Consider the following 22,304-nt stretch of genomic DNA (forward strand, 5'->3'; position numbering starts at 1 on the left):
TCCCCCTCTCCCTGGGGTTTAGGGAAGGACCTTCTGGAAAGGGCAAAAGGAGGGAAAAGGAAACGAGAATGGTGGATAAGAGGGCGGAGGAGAGGGACAAGAAAAACAGAGCCAAAAAAAGACACGCGGGGAGAAATCTTAGCATCCGTACGGGCTTTAAAGGGTTTGTCTGCTTAACTGTAAGTGTCCTAAGCCCAGATTGTGTAACCTTCAGTCACACATTATTACGAGGCGAGTACACCTTTATCTCATCTTCAGACACACACACACACACACACACACACACACACACACACACACACACACACACACACACACACACATACACACACACACACACATACACATACACATACACATACACATACACACACACACCCACAAAGTAAATGGCACTATTAAGGCTTTTGGACAGTTTCTTGGTGTGGTAAAAGCAAGAGTTTTATTCTGGCTGTGGTGACGAGGCAGCCATTACCAGAAAAGTGTTTTATCCCCTAAAGGTTAGAGGAAGTCTGGTGTTGCTACTGGTGTAGCGTCACCTGGTGTTAGCCACAAGACAACCATTTATCTGCCTTTCAACTAGGTTTCAAGACCATACTCACAATAAATAAGAGCAGGGGGTGACACATCAAGAGTCTTTGTACCTTGAGGTTATTAACTATTTGGGTCTGCCATTTAGCAGTCAAATATCATGTTACCAGTGGGCTTACCTGAAGTTTAAGAATGGCAGTGTATGACAGTCAGGATAGGTTTCACTATTGTGTGTCGAGTCAGTTTGCAGGAGGTGGTTTCTGTGTGTTTAGCGAAGGTCTGGGGGATTGCTGAACAGGTTTAGTGAGGCCATTGTTGGATCAGGGGTGGTGTGATGTTTTGGTTGTGGGAGTGCTCCTGCCAATGTGATGCACATATATATTCTTACAATATAAATCCTTCCAAGTGAGGACGTTTGTGGGTTATTTAAGTCAGGGTAAAAAATACCCTGGATCCCTGTGGATTTATGAGAGTTTGTCTACTTAAGTCTTAAGTCCCTTTAAGTCCGGATTTTGTCACCTGCATTAGAAGATCCGAAACAGATGTACAGGCATATGGAAACGCCAAGGAATTAGAAAGTGCTGTACGATTCTATTTAAAGTTTCTAATTACAACAATGACAGCATTAAAGCGGGGTCAAGGTACGCTAAAGATTTATCACATAAGACATAGAAACAACTTTCTATCCAATAAGAAAAACCCTTGCTTACATATAAAATAATATTAACTTAAATAAATCTTCACTGTGATAGGTGGATTATTCCTCTAAATGGCAGGCTTACAGCGCGTAGTTTTGATGAAGCATACAATATAAGCGTACAGGTACTGTCAATTATGTTTTGAACCTTTTAGAGTATTTTATGAATCGTAAGGTGTCCTTGGGCGTAGTGAAAGGCACCTCCAAATACTATTTTATTAATGTTATTATTATTAATGATATAAAATAATATCAATGTAGACCACGTCAATCGTGATAAATTACTTTTATTGACCATTCCAATTGCCATTACATTTTCTGTCGAACAAGTAATAGACTATTTCAACTTGTCACGGCAGGAAAAAGCAAAGATTAATCACAACAACGATGGCTCCGTTCAATTAGTTGTCCCAGTAAACCTTGACAGTAATACAGTAGGCACAATAGCAGCACCCTGAATGTGATACACATGAATAGAATGCTACCATTATAAAATCATTAAATACAGCTATGCATTTCCTGCTATGACATTTCTAGATGTCTGTTGTGAGAAGCTCTGTTATTGATTGATGAATTGATCCTTTTTAGCAGTACGAGTCCTTTTTTGTTGAGCTGTATTTCAACAGTTTAGGGTTATTCGTTCTAATAAGATTAGGGTCGGTTTTTTGGAAAATACATTTGGGTTCCATGAAGACACGTTATTGGTTTCCATGAAGTGATATGGAAGGTTTAAAGGAGAAAGGGCACCTTTAGTCTGGAATTAGCTTAATTGCTTCATTATTTATTGAAGAGAAGTGCTTGGACACACACTCTATCTCTCTCTCATTCGTCTGTGATCGGCGTACATGCTTTGCTATTAGTAACGCTTATACTACATACAACACGAGGCCTGCTTGACTGAGGATTTCTCTGGATTACTCTTTAATATAGGGACAATATACAGTATAGCTGTGTGAAGGCTCAGTGTATTTGTGCAGAGCCGTTTCAAAGCGTATGTATGAAAATGCCGTGTGCCAGTGTTGACATACACAGCTGCAGGAATTAGGATTTGTTTTCTTTAGATCCCCTTCCCTTGCAAACATCTGCTGTGTTCACTTGATGTCATTATTGAGGCCACTAGGCACTCGACTTCCCTTTTCTCTCTCGCGCGAGCTAATGTTGATCTCCCCCTTTCTAATGCTCACTTTGTCTGCTGTCACAAATATTTGAAATCTTACATGTGAATTAGAAAAGAGAAATTCAGCTTCACTTGCATTTCAGTGATCTGATCATGTGTGCATATTTTTCTACGCAATAATATATTAAATGTGACAATTTTTGATGAGGGGAGTTTTAAATAGTCTCTACTTCGCATGCCTGCTTATGTGGTAAACCTATAATTACCTGGAATTATTTTTAGTTTGCCCCCCCGCTGCTTCTTACAGACCTGGATTAAAAAGCATCTGCAAATCAAAGACTGAGTGTTTTAAAAATCAAGCATGAAGCTTTTGCTAAAACGATTTAGTATACTTATTTTATGCCTCATGTGAGCCTCTTTTCTAGTAATTAAATCGAGTGCTGAAACCCTGACTTAAAAAATCAATTAGCTTATAAACATAAAATAACATTATTTTGATAATCAATCGATCATGTATCAAGCAAAAATGTCAAACAACAGTTTCAGATGCATACGTTTGAGGATGAGCAGCTTTTTTCTGTTTGTTTGATTGTAAATTGAATATTCTTTGCTTTAGTGGTGTTGACTTGTCATTAACAAAACAGTCAATTGAAAGAAATCATCCCAAGTTGAACATGCTATCTGCTGTATATTCTGATTTAATAACACAAACTACAGCTATACTACACTTTATCATTTTTAAGTGTTTTATATATATATATATATATATATATATATATATATATAATAGACATATTGGTAGTTGCATCCATGATAAAATATACTATATCTATATTTCAGGATTAAAACTTAATCAGTAAATACTGTATGTCCACTTTTTGCCATTTGATATTTCAGTTATTTATTTTTAAATAAAGAATAGGTGTTTGGAAGACATAGAGAGATAGAAGATAGGACACGATCAATCTATCCAAACTTCACTTTTAGATTGAGAAGAAGCCTGAGCTGGTAAAACAACAGTTAACCATTGATTTCTTTCCTCCTTCTTTATACTTGGGGCAGACACCAACTTGATCTTTATCCCACATAATAACAGCCCTGGAAATACTTTTGTTTTGTTTTTGCTGGTATTAAAAAAACACTCACACACACACACACACATGGTGACCTTTAGTGGCAGCTTGGGGGATTTTGGCAATCCAGTACATGGCCTGTTATGATGCACACACACACACACACACACACACACACACACACACACACACACACACACACACACACACACACACACACACACACACACACACACACACACACACACACACACACACACACACACACACACACACACACACACACACACACACACACACAGCTTAGAGCATCTGATTATGTAGACATGAACAGTTCAATCACACGTGGGTTGTTGTTTCCATTTCCCTCTAGCTGTTGCACATTGATTACATCGAGAATCTTTTTTGATATCTAACATCTTTATCTGACTCTCTTCCTCTCCTCGCTGCGGCCCCAGAGTTCCCCTCCTCAACCACTAATACACACACGCTTACGCACAATGACACACATACAAATGCCCACAGAGAGAGAAAAAAAAAAAGTGAAATCATTTTTCCGTGTAACCTTTTTCCGCCGTATTTCTGCAAGTTCGGGAGTGCTGCAGTTTGTGCTACATGTTTCGGCTTGTTTGAGTTTAGACCTTCATCCTCTGGAGCTCCGGAGCCTCGACTCACCTGGGGCCCCGCAGACAGGAGCTCTCAGAACTGCCCTCTAGTTTGCACTTCCGCATAAACTTTCTCTCCTTTTTTTTCTCTCCTTCCCTGCTCTTGTCTCCCCAAGTCTCTGCAGTCTAAAGGTGAACACTTGAAATAATGAATCGGATCCCCCTTTCGCCCCCTTCCTCTCTGTATTCCAGTTAAGACTCTCCCCATAGTATTTGCACTTCATTAAACTTGAAATAGGTTTAATATTTAAAACACCGTGAACAGATTTCAACCCCCTCACCCCACACACACCTTTTTCCTCTACCTTCTTCTCGCTCTCGGCTTAATAATCTACTCTCATATTTCCTACCTAATTCACTCCTCCTTCATTAAAAACCAAAATAGATTTAATATTTTAGGCTGTGTGGACTTAATTTTTAACCCCTTTCTTCATGGATTGGTGCTTGGCACACTATGGTTCAGATAACCCATCGTCTTGGGGCCTCTCCCCCCTATATTTTCTCCTTTCTGTCTATCTCTTTCTCTTTTCTTTTTTTTTGTGTGGCTCCCGGTTAGTCTTGCTCACTTTTTCCAGAGTCAGTCTATTATCAGTTCTGTCTCTTACTGTCTTTGTACTCCCGGCCTCTCTCTGCGTCTCGCTCGCTCTCCCCCACCCCCTGTTTGCTCTGCTTCTTTGTCCTCTGCCTGTACAGATGATTTTAGCCCTTTCCTCCCACCCTATTGACTTTTGTGGCCTGCTCACCCCACCTTCCTCAGTTTCCCCCACTCCCTCCATCCTCTCCTTCCCCTTTTTGTGCCCTGTTAAAACACATACATACACACACTCATTTCCCTCTCATCTGTCCTTTGTATTTTACACAGAGGGGTTGGTGTTGAATGGTCGAACGTTAGACAAAATGTAGTTATTTCCACTCTATCTCCTGTCTTCCTCCCTGCTGTCAGCCTCATGATCGCTCCCCACTAAATACAAATCAAAGTTCCATTATCACCGTGGTAACCAATCATTTCTCACCGCCCACCAGCCATCTTTGTCATATGACCTCACATCCTGCTGGACATTATGGGCAGTCCACCAGCTAAAAAGCCCCTTCTCCTACACGCCATCACACACACACACACACACACACACACACATTCACACAATTTTTCACACTTTTGCTGTCTGTCTTTTTCTCTCGCAGCACTATCTCTCGCTCAGTTCTCAATGCTGACACCTGCTCTATTTATAATTTGGTTGGCTTTAAGAGAGCCATTTTGGACAGGAAGCTGCCCCCTCCCCACTCCTGGTTGTGGCTTTTTTCCAAAACGCCAACACCCCCCACCTCTCCACCTCCTGCCCCTGAAACAGGCCGGAGAAGGATTGCTGGGCGGAGAAGAGGTGGTGTGTGTGTTGGTAAATGCATGCATTGGTGGATGCGTGTGTGCAGGGGGGGTTAAAGATTAGCCATCCCGCTCACATGGGTTGGGCCCATGTGTTTTAGTCAACCATGGCACACATACACACACACACACACACACACACACACACACACACACACACACACACACACACACACACACACACACACACACACACACTGTCCTCACTCACCCACTAACCTATACCCAGCACATGCATTCATAACATTGCAAATTGCAATACATATCCCTATAAATCCTACATTTAGATGGTTAAACTCTGTCTTTACACACACTCATTGGCATTGATCGCAAGGGTCTACCCAGAATGCATCCTGACAGGATGTCCTGTTGGCAAAGCGCAGAGGAGAGTGAGTTTCTGTGGTTGAACATTCAGAGCAGTACCCCAGAGCTTAAACCCCACACATCAAAACACACACTTCAAATTCCACCCTAACCCTAATGTCTATACACAGCTACATTAATGGTTGTGGTTAACTTTGTACAAAAAACTCACACACACTTTACAACTCAGCTCTGTTATTTATTGACATCCTCGTAAAGTGTAAGTCGCACTTTATTTAAAAATATGTGTGTCATGTTGGTGTGTGCAGATTTGACCGAGAAGAGAAGTGTTATGAGTTTTGAAGCTAATTAGAGCAATTGGGCAATCACCTTATTTGCCTTTCGCACCCCCCTCTCGCAGTTTGAAACTTCTGGTCTAAGCTATTAGTTTCTATCCTTGTAATCATAGTAAAAAGTAGCCTCTTGCAGCAAGTACACACTACTTTTGGGTGATTTTGAGCCAACAAACTTGTGCAAATACTTTAAAATCAATCAGATTTTTTTATATCTGAAAGAAAACTGAGCCTTATATGAGCCAGTCCTCCTCTTCGATGAGATCCGTGACAAGACTCCTCGCTTGGAGATATAAGATGGAGATATGTTGTGAGAAGGATGCCTCGCTCCTCTCCTAGTGATCTGATAGCCAGTAATGGGCCCTGTAGCCATGAGCCTGGCAGCAGTGCTCACTGTGGCTTATGTGTTACACTGTACCCAACATTCACCAAGAGTTAGTCGAGCGCAAGCAGCCCGGATATTGAGACTAGTAGTGTGTTTGTGTGTGTGTTTGAGAGGGAGAGAAAGAGAGGGAGACATATCATATACAGTGGCAGACTGACTGACAGGAGGAAGCAGAAGCAGGAACCTTTTTTGCGAGTTGAACCTTAAGAAAGTGCTTTACAGTAAGCCCATAACTGGATCTGTGCTGTCTTTCTTTCCCTTTCTCAGTCAACCTGAAGTTCCTCTTTCCCAGTATGTTTATTTTAGAAAGGTGGCTTTGTTCTATTTACCGTACCCACTCCCTCTGCGGCCTCTCCCCCCCCGTCAGACCAGTTAGAAAGGGGGAGCGAAGTAGAGAAGGAGGGGAGAGAGGGAGGGGGGGTGCCTGCGCATGATGTTTGGACAAACGGACAACCCGAACAGGATATAGAGGTCTACAGCCTGTGGGTGTGTCGGTTTGGCCGAGGCGCAGCTCGCACACAAACACACAAACCTGCGCACACACACACACATGTACACACAACACACACACACACACACACACACACACACACACACACACACACACACACACAACACTGCACACACACACACACACACACATGTACACACAATCGTGGGAGTGTTCCGCTGGAGGGCAAAGTCTCCCTTCCTCTTACACATTCATTCTCTCCTTTCCCCTCCTTCCCCTCATTCCCCTTTTTCCGCCGTCACACCCCTCCACACCTCCTTCCTTTAGACCTCTCTTTCTCCTTCATCCCTCATTCTTTCTCTTGTGACACCCCCCCCCCCCCCCCCCTATCCTTTTGAAAAGAGGAAAAAAGAAAGTGTTAAAGACACAGGAAAGTTGGCCAACAGCAATGAGAGACTCGGAGGGAGAGGCCAAAATCACCGCAGGCGACAATTATGGCTCGGGCTGTGTACATACAAGTGCGTGTGTATTTGTGTGTGCGTTTGATAGTTATAGATGCGATGAAGAAACTATCTGTCCTTCACAACTATTTGTCCTCTCCTTTTCTCCTCTATCCATCCTTCCCTCTGTTTGTTTTGGACCATACTTCCCATCCTGTCAATTCACACTGTCACTTCTGTTTTTACTCATCTTGTTCACTGGAGCTACAGCCACTGCTTATGTACAATGTGTGTGTGCGTGTGTGTGGTTTCACATTGAGTATAGGGGCTTCAAATGACGGAAGGGCTGTGAGTGATGCTTCCTTCTCATCAGTAGGATCTGTAAGCTTCTGTTTGTTTGTGAAAATGGAACTTCCTGGTTGTGTTTGAAATTGCATTCATTTTATTATGAAAAAAAGAAAAATCGAGCTGCACAACAGGAATTAGCTGTATGTCGTACAATTCATAGAGGTTGTATAGAAAAGAATGGTACAGTATGAACAAATAATGTCATATTGTTGTGTATTATTGATATTCTTTTCGGTTTCACCTCCCTTTATCAAACAAGATGTTCCACTGAAGGTCCCCTGCTGTCCTAGACTGAGGCCAGTCAAGGGGCAGACAATGAGAGAAGACTTGTCAATGTCATTCGTTCAGACATGCTTATAACAATAGCAAACCTTCTCACACAACCTTTAAAAAAATGAAATGAATAACAAGAAAAGATGTGGCTCATAGTGACAATCAGAAATGTCCCTTAGCTCTGTTGATATGTTTAGTGTCTTTCGCCTTGGTATTCTGGTCTTGGATGTTTTGGTTCACGTTCATGTTAGTCTCCTAATAAGCGTAAAAACACAATACACTCCATCTCAGCACTAAGCTGAAGACACATTTAGCGATGAGCTGCTGAACATAGTGGAGAATTTAGCACGTAACAAGCCAGATATCTTTCTCAGGAGTAAGTAGAGGCAAAAACAGCTACAGATAGAGTAAATATTGGCACTCGAGGACAATGAAGTAAAATAAAAATGTATAATGAAGAATGCAATGCTGATAAAAACATGTATTGACTTTGCCAATTTGTTATGCTTTTCTTACTTAAGTTTGTTAAAAACCCATTGTTTTCAAGTTTGTAAAGCAGCAGGTGAAGTATATACACATTTAGCTTTACACAAGGAAGATATTTCACGTTTTCAGAAAGACAAATACAAAAAAGAACTCAATAAGAGGCTTCATTCGAATGAATAGACCTGAAATCAGTACTTTGGCTTTCAATATCCTCTGCCAACCCCTTTGCCCCATATCAACCTGCCTTCCTGTACTCCTTATTGTTCACCTTCCTCCCCCTACCTCTTTGCAACTCTTTCCTCTTCGCTACCCTCATACACCAGCAGCAGCATGCAAACTCCATGCAATCCATTTGATCTCCTTTCTACTCTCCTTATCTCTCTCCTCAGCTCCCACCCCTCTTCCTCGTAAACTGAAATAGTGTTAGTTTCAGGTAGAACCTCCCGCGTATTTATCTCCTGTTGAGACCACATGTGACCTGAGTGAAAGAAACTAAACAGTTTTCAGGGTGTGCATTGATGGTGAACAAGAGAATACTTCATTGCCTAAAGGTGACCGATGAAGAGAACAGTAAAAGAGGTTTCAGAGTTATAGAAGTGTGAGATAGATAAAGACAGAGTGTATGTTGTGTAATTGTCTGTGACCCTGGCAGCTTTTCTTACTTTTTGTGGTTGGGACTGTTTGGCCTTCCCATACTTACTCTGGCCTCAGAGTCATCCAGCTTCAAGGCTAAGTGTGTGTCTCTGTGCATAGATGTGTGTATGTGTGTTGTACAGGATAGGAGAAAGGGAGCGATGGAGGTCAGAGGTGGATTTGATAGCGCAAGACACTTACACCCCTCTCTCCCCTCTCCACCTCCATACCCCCTCTATTCAGCCTTGATAAGTGGAGCCGCAGTCTGTGGGGGTTAGGGATTCCTGTCTGGCATAAACACACATAGAAGCACACACACACACACTGGGATCCGCCCGCTCTGCATTCCTGTGTCCGACTAAGGAAGCAGCCTAGCCGTCTTCCCCTCCACTCCCAAATTATCCCCTTCACCTAAAGTCACTGCATACTTATCACCCGCCTCTCTACCTCTCTCCTCCACTCTGACTCATACATACCTCCTCTATCTACCATGTATTCGTCCTCTCTACCCTTCCACTGAGCATGTTGCAGACAGCATGTCTAATCATCTCGTAGTGTGTCGTAAAATGTTTCATTAGAGCAAGTGAAGCAAAGACCTGCCAGTGCAGTAACATATGTTATTGTCTCCTTATTGTAGTGCTCAAAATCTATCATTTGTAATAACGGTCTTGGTCTGCCATCACTACTATACATATTATATATATATTATAAATAAACTGCATTCAAACATTCAAATTAATCCATTGTTTCATTCCAACATTTCTGTTCCTGTGGGGGTTATTTTGTTTGATCTTTGACTGCTTTTCATTTTTTGCTCATTGTTTGAACTTTTACATAATACTCTTTCCCTTTACGCCATCTCTGCCTTTCACCCTCTTATCATCCCCTGTTTTCACTGCCTCCCCTTTTGCTATCTGACTCTGTTTTATATCTTTTACCCCTTTCTCTCCTTCCCTCCCTTTCAGGGGTGTGTAACAGGGGTTAGGAAGGGGTCATGTGGTCCTGCGCTGCCCTTCTCTCTAATGGCTTCTTAATGAGAGAGCCAGAGAGGCAGGGAGAGGAGCAGTTTTGAGAAGCAGGGGTGAGATCTCAGTAGTTTTGCTCAGGGCACTGACTTCCTGTGCCTGTGTATCCATTTGAAGCTGTGGGGACTGTATGTGTGTGCGCACGCCTGCCTATTTGACTGACCCCTTGCTCCATTTCAAACCCTTTCCGAGCTTTATATTCCTCTCCGGGGAAAGAGGAAATGACACGTTTGTAGCCTTGAATAAGCGCCGGGGCTCGTCACACGCAGTGTCCACTGGGTCTGGCTCGGTGGTGGAGGAGAGAGGGGGTTTGTGCTGTGGAGGTGAGGGAGGGTGTGGGGGACGAACGAGGCCCGCTCTTTAATTTGCACTGCTTCTGCTGATTTGATCACAAGCAATTAATCTCAATGGCTCAGCTCGGCTGCAGTGGGGGAAGAGAAGATGAACACAGTCCTCTATGTGCATACGGCCCTCGCTCTGGTTTTTCCCTTCGTCCACACAGTGTCATCTCCACTGTTCTTAATTGTTATACTCTGGCATCGTTTATGGGGGAACATGCTGAGGGAATCTTTTCTTCCTAATCTCACATGATTCCAACCTACAGAAAAGTGTTAACTCCCTTGTAAGTTTGAGGTATTACAGACAAATCACTCCAAAGTCATCCTTTTAATAAAAAAAAAGTGTTAGTGCTGCATGTCGCAATTTATTTTTTAATAAAGTCAGGACATGGAAATGAAACCCTTAAAATGGAAGTCATTTTCCAACTTTGGATTCTGAACCACGTCAAACAACGACTGCTGAAGTAATGTGTGATTCAAGGTCCAGATCTGACCTTACTTGGTGTTGAGATCCATCCCAGTTTGATCAGCTCAAGAGTGACACAGATCTCCGCTTATCCACTAACACTAAGTATGTCGCTTGCACAGGTTGTGCCCTCTCATCCACGTCTCATTCGTCTCACTTCCTTCCTCCGTGTAACTTCAGTTGCCCGTCTGTGGGAGACAAACACTGCGACCTCCTTCCCTAACTAACTCTCCCTTTCTGCCAGTTTTCCATCTCCCTCTATCTCCCTCGCCCTTGGTTTCCTTCTCTATGGCACCGTCCTCCTCTCATGCTGAGGCCAGAGCTCTCTCCATTGTTGGAGGCAGGTTGCCAAGGATACAAGCACAGAGAGGCACAGTCTTAATATCATAAGATGGGAGAGATGAGCATAGAGAGAGGAGAGGGGCAATAGCTCTTGTGCTCTCTGTTCACTGGGCAGCACGACCCCACACACTAATGCTCTACAGGGAACATGTCACACCCCCGACTCCCCTCTCTGTGGAGGGTCCCTCTGTGGACGGAGCACAGTGACATTGACTGTGTTTTGAGAAAACCCTTGTGCCGGTCATCTGCTCTCTGCTTGCCTGTTGCGACTGGAGTGTTTGATCGTACATGTGGTGTCTTTTTTGTGCATTTGTCAGGCAGCAAACTTGTCAAACAATCCAACCTGATAGTCTTATTTCCGTAAAACAGGGTGAAAGAATGGGCTAGTGCTCTCTTCACCAACAGTATACTACATACAAATTGTGAATTGTTCTGACTGCTAGTGCACAGGTCTATTTTATTATTTGCTTTAGTGTGACACTAATATTTTGGGAAAATGTGTAAAGATTTGTAGAAAATCGTAACATGCATGAAACAATGCTAATAGGTTTAATTGAAATTGTTAATGAACAAGGAGCAGGAGAAAATAGTTACACTATATTGTTACTTTATATATTTTGTTTTGCATTTTGTTTTATACAAAGCACACCGCATAACTTCACACAGGAAATAAAGGGAGAGAGAGGCAGATATAACATGCAACCACAGTCCCTAGATGTGTAGACTCCTTAACATGAAACACTGAACTGGCAGTCTTTTAGAAAAAACACTTAAGGATTTTAAAAAGCAGAGCTGTGTTTAAGTCCCTGATATAGCTAAAAAAGAAACACAGCCACAGACAGCAGATGCACACACTGTTGTGTACATCTTACATTTGATGTCTTTGTACTGATATGTTTCAACATGTGCAGTCGGCAGATCTGAAGGCGCAAACAGTCCGTATGGTCATACATTTTCTATTATTAATTTTGCAATCCTCTCCAGATTAACAAGATGGAAACGTATTGACTTCGCCAAATTTGTTCGGCTGTTAAATTCATTATCAGGGAGCAGTTAAGAAGTTATTATGGCTAGTTAGTGGCCCTGAGCTTCTGAGCTGGTTAGTCAGAGTGTGTTCACCCTCAGTCTCTGTGCAGCATCCCCACCCAAAGTATTGTCGCTTTCCATTATCCCTCCTCTCAACTGCTCTCTCCCACCTCACCCTTCAAACATGACCCTGGACGGTGCTGGACCGAGCTTTTGGGCTCTTGCCCGCTCACCGGTTCCTCCCCAAGCGAAGACATAACCACTTTCTCTCTCTCAATCTCTCCATCGCTCTCTCTTTTGCTTTTAACACAAAGCCCTGCGTGTCTGCCTTCCTTCCCCACCCAGCATTCTTTCCCCATACAGACTTCTCCCCCGCTCTCTCTCTCTCTCTCTCTCTCTCTCGCTCTCTCTCTCTCTCTCTCTCTCTCTCTCTCTCTCTCTCTCTCTCTCTCTCTCTCTCTCTCTCTCTCTCTCTCTCTCTCTCTCTCTCTCTCTGTCGACTTCCCTTCTACCCGCCAACTCGCTCAGCCTCACCCTACCTTTCATTAGCCCACTCTTTATCTCACTCCGCTCACTCTCTCCCCTTCACTCTGTTATCTCGCCAGCTTTTACACTCCCTGTACTCTCTTTCTCTCGTTCTCCCCCCCTCAGTTGCTTCGGCTTTTGTTTCTGATACATCTTCATTTATTTCTCTCTTTCCCTGCTGACCCTATTATTTTTATACGCTCTCTCCCTCCGCCATCACTCCCCCTCTCTTCCTCTCTCCCTTCCTCTCTCTCTCTCTCTCTACCTCTACCTCCCTCCCACTCCTCTCAGTCCCTCTAAGCTGCATTAACTCCCCAGATTACCTTGAGCCCTACAATCCTCCATCCCCCACACACTCACCCGCTCCCTCTCTCCCTACCTTCCTTCACTCATTCCCTTGTTCACTCATACGTCCACACCAAGGCGGCTAATTTTGAAAACAGAACGTTGAAAAAAAAATAGTATTTTTTTCATGTTCTTTTTAGAGAGATCTCCGTCCACACCAGACCGCTTTAAAAAAAAAAAGAACATTTATAAATCTGTTCTTATTGCTGTCCTTTTTTGAAGAATGCAATACAACTGTACATCACTGCCAAGAAAGATACAGCAGACTGTCACATCCTGCTATCTGTGTATCCTTTTTAAATACAGCAGAACTCACTTTATATGTTTCTGTTGCAGACAACTGAAAGAGAATACAAAAGCAATTTTATCGTGGGTCATCAAAGCTATCAGCGTGAACGTCACTGCTGAGATGATGTATTGTGTGATATTGACAAAATAAATGATCATAGAAAGCATAAAGGTTTATTGACCTCTTCTAAATAAACTGTTTTACAAAACAGAAATGTTTTTTAGACCATTTTGAAACAGGTTTTACATGTTTAATACACTGTGTGAATTTGTTTATGACTGTTAGCACCTGAGCTAATGCTTAACAACAGTTTGCAGGCTCTCTTACTTGAGAAACTTTTAGCGCCCTTCAATAATTGTATTAAATGAAATTGCTTACAATCCTGAGAAGGAAGTGCCAGGGAGGATAGGGGGATAGGGGGATAGGGGGGATTATACCACCCATTACAGACAAGAGAAGCTGGGAGAGCCATAATGACTGACTAGCCCGACTAGCCCGACTAGCCTGCTACAGAGTGTGGCCATCTTCTTAGCAGCCCTAAAAAACTAAATATCCACGAGGCAGTAGTTGCGGGCCAAATCTGCGGGGTCCACACCATGGTATCTTCCTTGAGTATTTCAAATGTTGTTAACATAAGGAAACATCACAACAGAAAAAAGCGAAAGGCGCACTAGGGCTTCACTTCCTTTTACAAATCCCCAACAGCTTATATGTTGAAATGTACATTTTTGTTGTGTATTGCTAACTTATTACCATACACACAGTTGATGTCCTGAATGCGTTTTAGTCTGTTTTTGGGGGTCTTGAAAGCACCAGAGTAACGTGGACAGCTGGCAATAGAGAGAAACATGCATTTTCAAATGTAGCTGGCTCGCTCACCCCCACCATCACTAACCACCCTCCCTCCCACAGCCTCTGTAACCTCCCCCTCACCTCTCCTTACTCCCCCTTCACTCACCCACCCACCCACACTCCATCACCCCACCATCCACCTCTCACCCCACCACTCTTGCAATCGCTCTGCTCCTCTTCTCTCCTCTCCTCCCCTCCACCCACACTCTCTCTTTTACTCTGAGCCCCCAGCAGTACCACCATCACCACCAGCACCATCATCTCGCTCTCTCTCTCTCTTCCTTGTCTTTTACCACTCTCTTCCCTCTGTCCCTCCCTCCTAAAGCCTTCAGGCTCTGCTTGATTTATGCTTGCCCTCCCTATCCACACACACCACACCACCACCACCACCCACCCTTCCCTATCTCTCCTGGAGGTTGTGGCCCGACTAGTCCCTAAAAACAACAGAGAGAGCGCAAGTGAGGGAAAGAAGACAGAGAGAAAGGGAGAGAGAGAATAACAACCTCTTTTACTTTCCATCCTCCCTCCTTTTTAACCCAGCATTTTTTTCATTCCCCTCTCCCACACTGCTTTTTAAATTGCCTCTGAATTCTTGAGCTGTTTTAGTGCCTCACTCCCCCTTCTCTGCTGAAATTACTTTTTTACCCTCTCAAACTCTGGCATGCTGAGGAAGCAAGTTCCACCTTCCCTCCCCTCTTTGTCCACTCGAGGACAAACGCGCACTAATCGCATGTCCAAGTGTGCCGAGCTGCTTGTAAAAATGCACTTGCGATTGCTTGTTATGAAGCATGTCGCTGTAATGTCGCGCGGACAATGCTGCGCACAGCAAAGTCTTGTGACAACACGGCTTTTGTAATGCCTTGTCCTTTTGAACCTCAGGCTGGCCAAGCCATTACCAGGCCGACTTGGGGCAATACTTCCTTATGCACACACAAACACACACTGACATACACACACAAAGATACATAGTGAGTGAGTCCTTCTCTTTTGTTTGCACTCCCATACTCAAACATGCACACAAGCCCTACTTTCTTCTCTGACAGCTCTCTTGTGGTCGACAAGCCTCAGTAACTCGTTGCTTAACCACCCTGGACTTTTTCTCTCCATTGTGTTTGGCTACTGTCTCTGTTGATTTGAAGTTGTGTATATATATATGTGTTTGTGTGTGTGTGTGAGTCTGTATCTGGAGGTGTCAAGGAGTGTCAATTAACAGTCAGATAATTTGTTTGTGTGCCTACTGTAAGTAGCGGCTGTGTATCAATTTACTTCATTCATTCATCTATCTGGCAAAAGTATTTTTGGAAAACAGAAACTCTTCATTTAGAGAGGAAGGGGGGTACTTGGTGAGATACACACACACACACACACAGAGAGACATACTCCTTGAACACAATCAGAACAGAAGATCAGGGGTCAAACTGGGTCAGCTGACCCTTCCCTCCCTTTTCAGGCCCTCTCTTTCCTTCTATTTACTGCGTCAAAGCGTGCTCTCTAATAATACAACTCCCCTTGTGACACACACACACACACACACACACACACACACACACACACACACACACACACACACACACACACACACACACACACACACACACACACACACACACACACTTAACTCAGATATACAGTGCACCTTCCAACCACAGCACCATAAAACTGTATCTTCTATCCATTAGCCGTAACTCTCTCAATGGACGATAAATGCAGTATCCCTCACAACACATTTGAAGTATAGTTCAACACGCACATCTTTTTATTCCAAGGCAAGTCTTATTCCGCCTTTGCTTTTTCCCACTCAAGCCTCCACATAGCTTGCAGCATCGCTCACGCACATACACACAAACACTCACATGAACAAAGAGAAGCACCATTTCCACATATTTGTCTCTCCTTTTAAAAGGGGTTTTATTTAGCATAAATGTTGAAGCCAAGGGTGCCTGGCTACCATGGCAACCAAATTAAACGGAGGATCTCTTCAGAAAGCAGAAATCTAAATTATTCGGACTCTTTTATGAAGGGGAAAATGAAAATTCCCTTCACTGTAGAGAGGCCACTGCACTGTAAAGGCAGAAGAAAGGAGGGGAAAATAGATGAGGGAAATGCTATTGTTTTATTGTATCTGACCATGCCGTTCAAAGCCATATCAAATGGCATTGAAATTCATAGGTTGTCTCATGACAAGCAGTACGTTAACACTCAGCATATGTGCACAAAGGAATGATGTAACCACAGTGTCTCTAAAACTCCAGATAAACCTATTGCGTCTGAAAGACAGCACAATATGTGTGTTTACAAATCCTCGGAGAAACCCGGTACACGTATGATGAAATCCATAAGCTGCGTGCATAGGATTAGGTGCGAGTCTTTCTGGTGTGGTAAATGATTTTATCTGTCGGAACAGGATGAGGTTTAAGTAACACACCATCTACGCTGGGCCCGATAAAGCTTACATAAGTGAAGGAGGATTATGTAGTATATTCCGATTATTTGGTGCGGAAGCCTGTTTGTGGTCAGCCGAATACTAATTTCTAATATCTCATGCTTAGTCTCAGAAATGCGGATAAATCCTCAGAAAGCAGGATGCTGTTTGTGGCACGGCAGATTGTGTCAGAAGGACGGAGAGAGTTCTTTCCCTAATGTGTACAGCACAGATGTTAGTTTCACACATTTTCAGAATTTTGACTGTTATGTGCGAGGAAATCATGAAGCAATCGCTTTTCCATAACTCGGCCATTTAATCTGCAGAGTGTGACTGAAGCATTGTTACTGTATAGTATGAAGAGGGCGGACATGTTCCATCTGTAGATGCACGAGTCCAAGGGATGCTGGGAAAAGTGGTCAGGGGTCATTCGCTCGTCCAATGAACAGATGAGTGGAGGGAGATGGGGGTCAGAGAGGTGAAACTATTTTATAAATAATATATAAATAGATTAATATAATTAAATTTGTATGAATATAATTTATAAATATAAGTGTGTGTGTGTGTCGTGTGTGTGTGTGTGTGTGTGCTGTGTGTGTGTGTGTGTGTGTGTGTGTGTGTGTGTGATGTGTGTGTGTGTGTGTGGTGTGTGTGTGTGTGTGTGTGTGTGTGTGTGTGTGTGTGTGTGGTGTGTGTGTGTGTGTGTGTGTGTGTGTGTGTGTGTGTGTGTGTGTGTGTGTGTGTGGTGTGTGTGTGTGTGTGTGTGTGTGTGTGTGTGTGTGTGTGTGTGTGTGTGTGTGTGTGTGTGTGTGTGTGTGTGTGTGTGTGTGTGTGTGTGTGTGTTTGTTGGCCCACAGCAGATCTATGTTATTGATTGACTCTTGTGGCTGCTGGGCTGCCCACTGAAGGAGGGGGCAGAGCTCTAATGAATTCCTGCACCTCATGCCCCTTGCGCCAACCCCTACACCCCCTCCTTAATTAACTTTGTGTGTGTTTGTGCGCGGGTTTGGGAGGGGGTGTGCGTGGATGCATGAGTGTGTGTTTTGTGTGTATCTTCTGTGCTTCCTCTACAGCTCAACACCCCCGCTTCTACGCCCGCCTTTTTTTTTTATCTTCCTCTCTCTCTCTTTCTGTCCGTGCCTCGTCTCCTCTGTCTTCATTCCTCCTACTTTCTCTCCTCTTTTTATATCTTCCTCTGCGAGTAGTTTGATGGCCGCGGATTACTTCGTATGTGTGTCACTCTTATCTGTCGCGCCCCATCTTCTCCCCCCCCCGTCCTCAATACCTCTATCCCTTCACCTTTCGGATCTATGCGTGTAAGTGCAACTGTGCATACAGAGCGTGTATCCAGCCATCTGATCTGTGATCATTAATCTATACTGAGCATGAGAAATGACTGACACAGTGTGTGTGTGTGTGTGTATGTGCGTGTGAGGGAGAGAGAGAGAGAGAGACAGAGTGGTCAACATTGACCTAGTAGGCTGTGAAGAGGCGTTTTACCCATCGGTATTCCAGACGTTGAGGCGAACTACTGTCTCTGTCACCTTGACTCCCCCTGCAGCAGATGAGCTCTTGGCTGCACAGGAAACACTTAGCTACTGTAGTTAAAATGGACAATAGGGCTTTTCTGTTCTCTTGCTCCCATTTGATTATTTCCTTCTGTCTTTATCCTTTGCATCTCGACTTGTTTCTGTTCTCCATGCTCCTGCACATCACCCCTGTTTGCCTTCATGCTGTTTATTCGCCTTTAGAATTTGCCATCTCAGCTGTCCCTGCATGGGCCTTTATTGAATGGTAGACTTCAATATTAGGATGTCACAAGGTTTCTGTCCAGAACAATCACACATATTTACGCGCACACAAGTCTGCATTAGTACTCACTTGTGTGTGTTTGTTTTACATTTAGACAAACTGTTCTTTTAAAGTCTATCTGCCTGTGATGTGTATTTCAGTCCAAGTCTTTGTTAGAGAAAGAAACCTGTCCTCAGTTAAATGTCAATTAGAAAGTGTGTTTGCATATCCATATTTGTGTGTGTGTGTGTGTGTGTGTGTGTGTGTGTGTGTGTGTTTGTGTTAAGCGTAGTTTTCGTCAGCAGTGTTGTCTGACAGTCTTGTAGATCTACAGTGGAACCTCCAGCGACATGTCTACCGCTGACAGCTTCTTTACACACTCTGCTTTCAACGACACTGACGGCTAAACACACACACACACACACACACACACACACACACACACACACACACACACACACACACACATACGCATACGCGCAGACATAACGCACACACACAAACCACTTCTGTGTCTGTCTTTCTCTCTCTCACTGTCTCCCTATGATCTCCCTGTATTTTTGTTGACTGGTGATGATGAGGTGTGTTAGGGAGTCGAGGAGGGAGAAAGATGATTCAGAGCGGTGACGTGTTGGTAGTTACTGCCGAAAACACTGGGTGTAAACGATGACTCGGCTGAGAGGTTTGAAAGAATTGGTTTAATATGGTGGGCTTTTAGTGTTTTCACTCAAGCTGTTATCACTGTCGGCTGAAAGTATTCAAGTACATGTTAGTTGTTTTTTTCATCCCCTTAGAAAGGGTTTCACAAATCTAACTGTCAGAATTTTCAGCCAATACTGAAGCATGTAATCCCGTAATTAAGTCAAAACAATGCTCTGTGAAATGTCTGGAGACATTTTTCCATGACACCAACTTGGATTTCTTTGCTTTACTTTGTGTTTCTTTACAAGCCATTGTAATATCAGCCAGTAATGGCTACAGGAGGACAGAGAAGCCTTAACTCATCTGCTCTTACTTCATCTCTTTTCAGGGGCAGACGTGACCGAACCCAACAGCTCAGACAGCCGCGGCGAACGCCTCGACTTCTTCCTCAAACAGGAAGAGCCTCTCACCACAGAGCCCAGCTACCTGGGTCCCCACGAATCAGAGGAGCCCGGGGGAGGAGGCGGGGGCGGAACAATGTCGTCTGTAGCCAATCTGAAGGCGGCGCTGATGAGTAAGAACAGCCTGTTGTCTCTGCGGGCTGAGATGATGGGAGATGATAACCCCTTACTGTTCGAGTACCTGCCCAAAGGAGCACACTCCCTGTCTTGTAAGTCACTATTTACTAACACTCTGCTCACACTGATTGTTACACACACACACACACACACACACACACACACACACACACACACACACACACACACACACACACACACACACACACACACACACACACACACACACACATCCACACAACTCATTATAACGTGGGTATACATGCTTTGGATCTACTGGTGTATTTTTGAGTAGCAGCTCATGTGGTCACCTGTGTGAGGCATAAAACATACAGGCTTGACTGCTTTTGACATGAGTATCCTCTTCTTCAGCATGAGTATTTTCGCTCATCAGCCACTGTCTTTGGATAACTGAATGTGTGTGTGTATGTGTGTGGTGCCACTTGTGTTTGTAAAGAGTTTGCGTGGCTATGCCAGTGATGACTAGTCAGCAGTGACTCAGTGAGAGAACATTTAGCTGGGATCGCTCTTGCTTTTGTGAGAAAAATGTGTTTGGTTTTATGTGACAGTTTCTTTGTGCATATCAGTGGGTACACGGCTGTATTTTACAGAGGCAAAATAACAAAACAAAATTGCAGCAACTGTTCTACTATTGCCTACTTACTATATATCATCCCCAAAAACGATGAAACGATTTGCGCTTCTCATCTACGACACACACCTATTCATCTTGCTAACAGCACCTTCAAAATAAGGAGTATTTTCCTTAAAATTGTATCCATAATAAACAGTGAAACAGAAAATGATGATAGAGAAATGTTAGGTTATGTGAGAATATATTATAAAAACATCACATTTTTTATGTAATTATTCATGACTGCATAGAGTGTGTGTTAAGCCTTCAATGACCTTCTCATCTTTGAAAGTCTGAATACCTCCACACATGAGAAACAAAATAACTATTTTTATCAGCTCTTCAATTGAAAGCTTCTACTAAATTTCAAATTAACACTTTTTTAACCACAACCATTTTTATTATCCATATGTATGCCTAATTTGTCCATGTTAACATGAGATAGTTCCCTTTATTCGTTTTGTTTGCCTTCAGTTAGGGTGTTAATCTGTCTGCATGTGTGTATCTCTGTGTGTGTGCCAGCGTGAGCGTATTATTTGTTTGAGTCCATGTCTGTGTGGGCACATTTGTGTGTGTGTGTGTGTGTGTGTGTGCAAACGCGTGTGTTTGTGTCTCTTTGCTTTTACTGGCTAGTAATTGGATCTTTTGTCCTGAGTTCTGCCTGTCTTTGTGAGCGGAAGAAAAGCAAAGGAAGGGTACAACTCTGAGCCGAGTGATGCCTTTTGAGTTCAGCCCCACTCACCTACAGAATAAAAGACAGGGACCAGCTGAAAAGAGGAAAACACACGTTTGCTGTTGCACATAGACGCTCGCACACGCAAGTCACATCAACCCTTTTGTGTAAGTGTTAAGTGTGTGGGATTGAGATGTTTCTGTTGGCTTAAAGAGGAGAATCAGATGCTGTCACAGCACAGAGAGACAGCCTCACAAGCTACCAAAGAGAAGAAGAGGCTTTTCTGATATGAATTCACACTGTGCAGCAACACTCAGCCTTACTACTACATGAAAAGGAGATTTTGAGAATTCAGAGAATGTTAATAATTTGGCCCCTCGAAAAAAAAGAACTGTACGAGTCTTATGGCTGTATTTCAGTTGTCGCCAAAGAAACCTCAGGGAGGGTTTTTGGTTAGCCAAACCTTATTTTGAATTCACTACACAATAGGGGTTGGGGAAATGGGCTTGTCAAGATGCCCAACAACCTCCCCTCCGTCCCTGGGTCGGTCCCTGTGTCTAAATGAGGAGAGAAATAAACAAACACTGTACCTCAGATTACTGGGCGGAGGATAAGTCTGCCTGGTTTGACAGATCGCTGCTCCCTGCCTCCCTCCCTCCCTCCATTCAGCCCTCTTTCCCCCTCCTCCTGTTCTCCTCCCTGCTTCTCCTTCACCCCTGCTTAACATCCTTCCTGTCCCTCCTGTACTCCCCCTCACGTCATCCATCCCTCCTTCCCTTCATCCATTTCTCCTTCACCCCTCCTTAACACCCATCCCTCACACTCTCCCTCCCCTTTTGGCCGGCTCATGCAGTTCCTCCTTATATGTCTCTCTCCTGTCTCTTTTCCCCCTCTTTTACTTCAACTGTAGAGCATCAAAGTATGTTGGTTTCAAATCCTGGGAAAGTATTGATCTAGGCAGAGAGGAGGTAGAGCAAGGTCACCTGGCCCAATTCAGGAGAGACCGGTGAATATCAGCGGCAAAAAGGCCTTGACACAGAGCTTCTGTCTCCCCCTTCCCTCCTTCCCTCCCTCCCTTCGTCTTCCTCTTTCTCTCTTCTCTATATAATTGACTGTTTAAGAAAACATACTTCTCCTAAAGATTCATACATCCAAAATCGTACCAAACTGAGAATCAATGTACTAGAGTTGCCCCTGAATGCTTACTTCACATTCAGCTA

General features: G+C 43.6%; 1 protein-coding gene across 8 annotated transcripts in view; it reads left to right on the forward strand.

Moving 5' to 3' along the window:
• zbtb46 (zinc finger and BTB domain containing 46) overlaps window positions 1-22,304 on the forward strand; it is a 55,402-nt gene that overhangs the window by 21,458 nt on the left and 11,640 nt on the right. For all 8 annotated transcript variants that reach the window (XM_034126523.1, XM_034126522.1, XM_034126520.1 and 5 more), the window contains one exon: window positions 19,588-19,869. In XM_034126523.1, the coding sequence (XP_033982414.1) occupies window positions 19,588-19,869 (282 nt within the window). The remainder of the gene's footprint in view (window positions 1-19,587; window positions 19,870-22,304) is intronic.

This window comes from Trematomus bernacchii, unplaced genomic scaffold (genome assembly GCF_902827165.1).
Source record: "Trematomus bernacchii unplaced genomic scaffold, fTreBer1.1, whole genome shotgun sequence".
In the NCBI taxonomy this organism is placed as follows: Eukaryota; Metazoa; Chordata; class Actinopteri; order Perciformes; family Nototheniidae; genus Trematomus; species Trematomus bernacchii.